The 7,184-nt window shown below is 42.7% G+C and overlaps 1 protein-coding gene across 3 annotated transcripts; it reads left to right on the top strand.

Moving 5' to 3' along the window:
* The first annotated feature begins 200 nt into the window (after nucleotides 1-200).
* LOC132224026 (eukaryotic translation initiation factor 2D-like) lies at nucleotides 201-2,007 on the top strand. 3 transcript variants are annotated; one of them, XM_059679097.1, is made up of 2 exons: nucleotides 219-403; nucleotides 638-2,007. In XM_059679097.1, exons 1-2 carry the CDS (start codon nucleotides 249-251, stop codon nucleotides 1,971-1,973), a joined length of 1,491 nt encoding a protein of 496 aa, XP_059535080.1. In that variant the 5' UTR covers nucleotides 219-248; the 3' UTR covers nucleotides 1,974-2,007. The 3 variants fall into 3 exon arrangements, with proteins under 3 accessions (XP_059535079.1, XP_059535080.1, XP_059535081.1); XM_059679098.1 differs by having other exon boundaries at nucleotides 285-403; nucleotides 463-2,007; XM_059679096.1 differs by having other exon boundaries at nucleotides 201-2,007.
* The last annotated feature ends 5,177 nt before the right edge of the window (nucleotides 2,008-7,184 follow it).

Consider the following 7,184-nt stretch of genomic DNA (forward strand, 5'->3'; position numbering starts at 1 on the left):
CTCTGAAAGTCAGTGGCATAAATGCACCAATTAAAAGACAGATTATGGAACTTGGTTAGAGAACCTGGCTGTAGAACCTGGCTAGAAAACCTGGCTAGGCTGCTGATCAACTGAATGCTGTCTCCGTGTCATTGCTTCTTCGCTGACTCCATCCACACCTTTGGGAACCCCTGGACCTGCTGGGGCTGGACCCCAACAAGGCCACTCCAGCACACATGTTTGCCAAGGTCTTTTGTGTCAAGTCCAACATGGCCATCAAGGGATCGGACAGGAGAAAGCTTCGAGCTGACGTGGCAGCTGCTTTCCCTGCCCTGGGGACAGACCAGGCCTCCGAGTTGGTGCCTGGGAAGGAAGAGCTCAGCATCGTGAAGCTGTATGCTCACAGAGGGGATGCCATGACTGTGTACATGAGTGGTGGTAACCCCGTCCTGTTTGAACTGGAGAAAAATCTGTACCCGACAGTGTACACCCTGTGGTCATATCCTGATCTTCTACCAGCATTCACAACATGGCCTCTGGTGCTCAAAAAACTGGTGTGGGGAGCAGATTTGATGCTGCTGGGAATAGTGGTGCCCCCTGCTGGTCTGCCTCAGGTACAGAAGGGTGACCTCTGTGCCATTGTCTTGGTGGGAAACAGGGCCCCTGTGGCCATCGGAGTGGCTGCCATATCCACATTTGAGATGCTGACTTCAGGCCTGAAGAGAAGGGGCTTCTCTGTGCTCCACACCTACAAGGACCACTTGTGGCGATCTGGAGACAAGCCCTCTCCACCTTTCATTGCCCCACTGGCCCTGGATCCCTCAGATGTCAGTGAAGAGAAGGGGTCTGTCCAGGCAGGCCCCACCCTGCAGGATGACATGAGGTGCCTTACCCTGGAGAGAAAGGAGGAGGAGAATGGGGAAGATCAGCAGATGTGTGGGGACAAGACCCTACCAGAAGCTTCAGAAGACCCTGGCATCAGGGGCCTGAACCCAGACCCTGCATACAGCAAGACCCTTCAAAAGCAAATGGATGAACTGCTACAGCAATGCTTCTTGCATGCTTTGAAGTGCCGAGTCAAAAAGACCGACCTCCCTCTACTCACCAGCGCTTTCCTCGGTAGCCATGTGTTCTCCTGCTGCCCTGAAGGACGGCAACTGGACATAAAAAAGTCAAGCTACAAAAAACTCTCCAAGTTCCTGCAGCAAATGCAGCAGGAGCAGATTATACAGGTCAAGGAGCTGAGCAAAGGGGTGGAGATCATTGTGGCTGTGGACTGGAAACACCCCAGGATCACATCTTTTGTCATACCTGAGCCCTCCCCGACCTCCCCGACTATCCAGGAGGGTAGCAGGGAACAGCCCTATCACCCTCCAGATATAAAACCCCTCTACTGTGTCCCAGACAGCATGAGCCTGCTCTTCCAGGAGTCTGGCCACAAGAAGGGGAGCATTCTCAAGGGCTGTGAGGTCCGGATGATCATCATTAACTATGCCAAGAAAAATGACCTGGTTGATGCAGACAACAAAAATCTCGTACACTTGGATCCCATCCTGTGTGACTGCATCTTAGAGAAAAGTGAACAGCACATAGTCATGAAGCTTCCATGGGACTGTCTTCTGACCAGATGTTTGGAAAAACTGCAGCCTGCCTATCAAGTGACCTTTCCCGGACAAGAGCCCATTGTGAAGAAAGGCAAAATCTGCCCCATTGACATCACCCTAGCACAGAGAGTTTCCAATAAAAAGGTGACTGTGGTCCGGAATTTGGAGACCTACAGTCTGGACCCATGCACAGTGGCTGCCACCCTGCAGCAGCGATGCCAGGCTAGCACCACTGTCACTCCTGCCCCTGGGGCTAAGGACAGCCTGCAGGTCCAGATCCAGGGAAACCAAGTCCACCACCTCGGCCAGCTGTTGCTGGAAGAATATCAGCTTCCTCGGAAACAGATCCAAGGCCTCAAAAAGGCCCCCAAGCCTGGCAAGAAGAAGTGACAGACTCTTGCTTCATGTGGTTGATCCCGTGGAATCCAGGTTCTGGGCTGCCCACTCATTGGAGAGTTTTCAACTTTTGCAAATAAAAAATATATACTTCTTTACCAGAATAAATTTTTATTCTAATCTAAAAAATAAATGAATGAATAAATAAATAAATAAAGTAACAGTGAATTAATAATAAAAAAATAAAAGACAGATTATGAGGGTGAATCAAAAACAAAACCCACTTTAAATATAAAGACACATATAGATTAAAAGTAAATAAATTAAGCTGCAGCCTGTTTTGCTCAGTGGATAGAGCATTAGCCCATGGACTGAAGGGTCCCAGGTTCGATTCCAGTCAAGAGCATGTACCTCAGTTGCTGGCTTGATCCCCAGTCTCTATCAAAGCATGTGCATGAGGCAACCAATCAATGTGTCTCTCCCTTTCCCTTGACTCTCTCTAAAATTCAATGGAAAAATATCCTTGGATGAAGATTAAGAACAACAAAGTAAATGGATTAAGTAACATTAAAGAGATTATAAGAAAAATATATTCCAAATTTTGTTAGTTGTATAATGGTTATGTTTAAATTATTAACACCTAAGAAATTGGGTGAAGGGTACGTATAATATGCTGTAGTATTTTATAGTGTTTTTTACATGTATGAGATTATTTCAAATTAAAATATTAAAATATTAAAAATTAATAAAATATTAATTGAAATGTATCTGCATTACATGAAAAATCCCCTAATTGCTTCTAGCATAATTTATTAAATTGTGTTAAAATTTACAACGGTTCAATTAAAAAATATCTTAATTCTAAATGATATAATAGAAAATATATAATAGTGCAGTTATAAGCACTTATCTGAAAATAAAAATTTAAAGAAGTGAATTTAAAGAAGGGATTAGCCAAAGAAAATATATGCACAACCCATGGACACAGACAACAGGGTGGTGATGGCCAGAGAGAAGTGGGGGAGCAAGAGTTGGGTAGAGGGGGCAAAAGGGGGGAAATAGGGACATCCTATCCTATCTAATAAAAGACAAAAGGGTAATTAACTGTACCTCTGCTACGCTTCCCATAGGCTAATCAGGGTGATATGCAAATTAACTGCCAACAAAGATGGCGGCCGGCAGCCATGCAACTGAAATGAACATGAGGCTTGCTTGCTCCAGTGATGGAGGAAGCCAAGGTTCCCCGCCTGCCACGGCCTGCCTCTGAGCCCAAAAGCAACAATGTATCAATTATAGAAGCTAAACAAACCCCAGATACCTGCTTTCAGCAAGCCATGGCCTCAGAGCTAGTAACGGCAACAATGTTTCAATTATAGAAGGTAAATAAATCCCAGAATTAAAAAAAGTAGAGGCTGGTATCTTCAGTTGCCCTCCAGCCTGAAAATGGCTCTCAGTCCCTCACCCAGACTGGCCAGGCACCCAAATGGGGACCCCCACTCTAATGGGGGTGTGGGAAGCCTGAAAACAGCCATCAGCCCCTCATCCAGGCTAGCCAGGCACCCCAGTAGGGACCCCCACCCTGAAGGGGGTGTGACCAGCTGCAAACAGCTATCAGCCCCTCACTCAGGCTGGCCAGGCACCCAAGCGGGACCCCCACCTTGATCCGGGACACCCTTCAAGGCAAACCAGCCAGCCCTCACCCGTGCACCAGGCCTCTATCATATATAGTAAAAGGGTAATATGCAAACTGACCCTAACAGCAGAAAGACTGGAAATGACTGCTCACTATGACACACACTGACCACCAGGGAGCAGATGCTCAATGCAAGAGCTGCCTTCTGGTGGTCAGTGAGCTCCCACATAGGGGAGCTCTGCTCAGCCACAAGCCAGGCTGATGGTTGCCAGTACAGTGGTGGTGGTGGGAGCCTCTCCTGCCTCCTCAGCAGTGTTAAGGAGTCTGACTGCAGCTTAGGTCTGCTCCCTGCTGGCAAGTGGACATCCCCCAAGGGCTGCCGGTTGCCAGAGGGGTGGGTGTCTGATTGCCATCTTAGGCCCAATCCCCCAGGTAGCAGGCCCAAGCCAGGAGGTGGTCATCCCCCGAGGGGTCCAAGACTGCGAGAGGGCACAGGCTGGGCTGAGGACCCCCCCCTCAGAGTGCACAAATTTTTGTGCACCGGGCCTCTAGTAATAATAATAAAAGGCTAATATGCACATTGACTGAACAGCAGAATGATCGGTTGCGATGATGTGTACTAGCCACCAGGGGGCAGACACTCAATGTGGGAGCTGCCTCCTGGTGGTCAGTGCACTTCCATATGGGGAATGCCACTCAGCCAGAAGCTGGCTCATGACTGGCCAGTGCAGTGGTGGTGGCAGGAGCCTCTCCCACCTCCGTGGCAGCACTAAGAATGTCTAACTAACGGTTTAGACCGGATCCCTTGGGGGCCTAAGCCTTTAGTTGGACATCCCCTGAAGGCTCCCTGGCTGCCAGAAGGATGTATGACTGCAAGCTTAGGCCTGATCCCCCAGGGAGTGGGCCTAAGTTGACAGGTGGACATCCCCCAAGGGGTCCTGGACAGTGAATGGGCTCAGGCCGGGCTGAGGGACCCCCACCTCAAGTGCACAAATTTTTGTGCACTGGGCCTCTAGTACAAATATAAAAGGAAAGAAATAAAAACATATTACTAGAAAAAAGCACACACAAAAACACTGTAATTACAAAGGAAGACAGCAAGAGAGAAAGAAAAAAGCAGAACTATGAAACATACCAAAAAATAAAATGGCAATAGTAAGTACTTTCCTATCAAAAATGATTAAAACACATTTTTGCAAGATAAATAAATTTTATTTTGCTTCCACAACATAAATGACCCACTTAACAGTAATGCAGGGTATGAGCTATTTTTAAAGGGAGTGGTTTATGAAAAATTATAAAGGGAATATGATATGGGAGTTCCTATGTTCAACCTCCTACATTTGGATTGTATAAAAGTATAGCTTCAATCTTTATCTGGTGGGAGAATAAGTCAAACTATTTTCCACTTAAAAAATGTGTTTTATTTCTTTGTTTTCTTGAGATAATGTTGGTTTATAATATTATACAAGGTTCAAAATTATAATTTGACATTTGCATATACTACATTTTGCTCACCACCAAAGTCTAATTTCCATTCGTCATTATGTGAATGCATTCCTTTACCTTTTTCATCCTTCTGACACCACCCTTTCCCTCTGCTAACCATTAATCTGAATCTGCCCCTATAAGTTTGTTTTCTTTTTTATATTCTACATACGAATGAAATAATATGGTATTTATCTTTTTCTATCTGACTTATTTTACCTAGAATAATACCCTCAAGTCCATCCAAGTTGTCACTAAAAGCAAAATTTCACCTTTTTATAGCTGAGCAGTATCCTATTGTTTGTGTGTATGGATATAAATATATTTATCTATATCTATCTCTCCACCAACTATCATATGTCAATAGTTATATTACATAATCTTTATCCATTCTTCCCTCAATGAAAAAATATAGGCTTTTTTCCATATCTTGGCTATTGTGAATAATGTTACAATAAATCATTTTGAAGTAGTTTTCCCATATTCTTCAGATAAGTGCTCAGAAAAGTAATAGCTGGATAATATGGTAGTCCTATTGTTAAATTTTTATAATAGACATATTAATAGGTGTAAACTCATATCACATTATGGCTTTGATTTGCATTTTGACCATTTATGGTTTTTTTTCCCCAAAATAATATCTATTCAGGCCCTTTGCCTTTTTTCACATTATTTATAATTATTAATTTTGAATAATGTTAGGAATATTTCTAAATTTATTAATCATTTTTATTTTATCTCTTTGAATATTTATTTATATTCTTTGACCCATTTTTAAAAATTGGATTGCTTGTTAATTTTTAAATTATAATTAAGGAAACTTACATATGAGGCTTATCCTGGTTGGTGACAAGATGACATGGATATCTTCCATACTTTCCACCCTCCAGACTGTGTTTTATAGCCAGAAGCATTGAACTTATATGCTGGGAAAGGAATTCACGTTTAACCTGAGGCAGGTTGTGGAGTGGGTATGCCAGGTGCTGAGGGGGTCAGGCACCAAAGCTGGTTAAAAAACAGATAACATCAAGGACATCTTGCTCCAAAGGTAGAGTACAGAGTTCTTGTGTACATTCCAAGACTAGGGATGGGGAGAGCAGGAAATAAGATGGTGGATTACTTTCAAGACAGTGTTAGAGTGGTATTATAGTTCCAGTTGATGAATCTATATTCATATATTATCACCCAAAGTTCATAGTTTACATTAGGGGTTACTATTGGCATTATACATTCTGAGTTTAGACAATTGTATAATGACATGCACACAATATTATAGTATTATACAGAGTGATTTTATTTACCTAAAATTCTCAGTGCTTTGCCTATTTATGCCTCCCTTAACCTCTGGCAACCACTGATATTTTTTACTCTCTCCATAGTTTTGCCTTTTCCCAAATGTCATATAGTTGGACTCACACAATATGTAGCCTTTTCTTATTCTTTTTAATTATAGTTGACATTCAATATTATATTAGTTTCTGGTGTACAGCATAGTGTTTAAACATTTATATAACTCATGAACTGTCCCCTCCAATTAGTCTAGTACATCCTCGCACCATACGTAGTCATTAAAATATTATTGACTATATTCCCTATGCTGTACTTTACATCCCCGTGACTATTTTGTAACTATCAATTTGTACTTATTTTTTAAATATATTTTTAAATTTTTTATTGATTTCAGAGAGGAATGGAGATGGAGAGAGAGATAGAAACATCAACGATAAGAGAGAGAATCATTGATCGGCTGCCTCCTGCACTGGGGATCAAGCCTACAACCCATGCATGTGCCCTTGACCAGAATCAAAGCCAGGACCCTTTAGTCAATTTTCACTTCTTAATACCATCATCTTTTTTACCCAATCCCCCAACCCCACTCCCATCTGGCAACCACCAATCTGTTCTATGTATCTGTGAATCTGTTTCTGTTTGCAATATCCAAGATATGGAAGCAACCTAAGTGCCCATCAACAGACAACTGGATAAAATAGTTTGGTACATATGTACAATGGAATATCACTGGAACATAAACAAGAATGAACTGGTACCATTTGTAACAACATGGATGGACTAAGAGGGTATTATGTTAAAGGATATAAGTCAGATGGAGAAACACGAGTACCATATAATTTTAGATATATGTG

This window comes from Myotis daubentonii, chromosome X (genome assembly GCF_963259705.1).
Source record: "Myotis daubentonii chromosome X, mMyoDau2.1, whole genome shotgun sequence".
Taxonomy (NCBI): Eukaryota; Metazoa; Chordata; class Mammalia; order Chiroptera; family Vespertilionidae; genus Myotis; species Myotis daubentonii.

What these genes read in the sequence shown, in the direction of transcription:
- LOC132224026 (XM_059679096.1), top strand. Translation starts at nt 216, where the DNA reads ATGTTTGCCAAGGTCTTTTGTGTCAAGTCCAACATGGCCATCAAGGGA.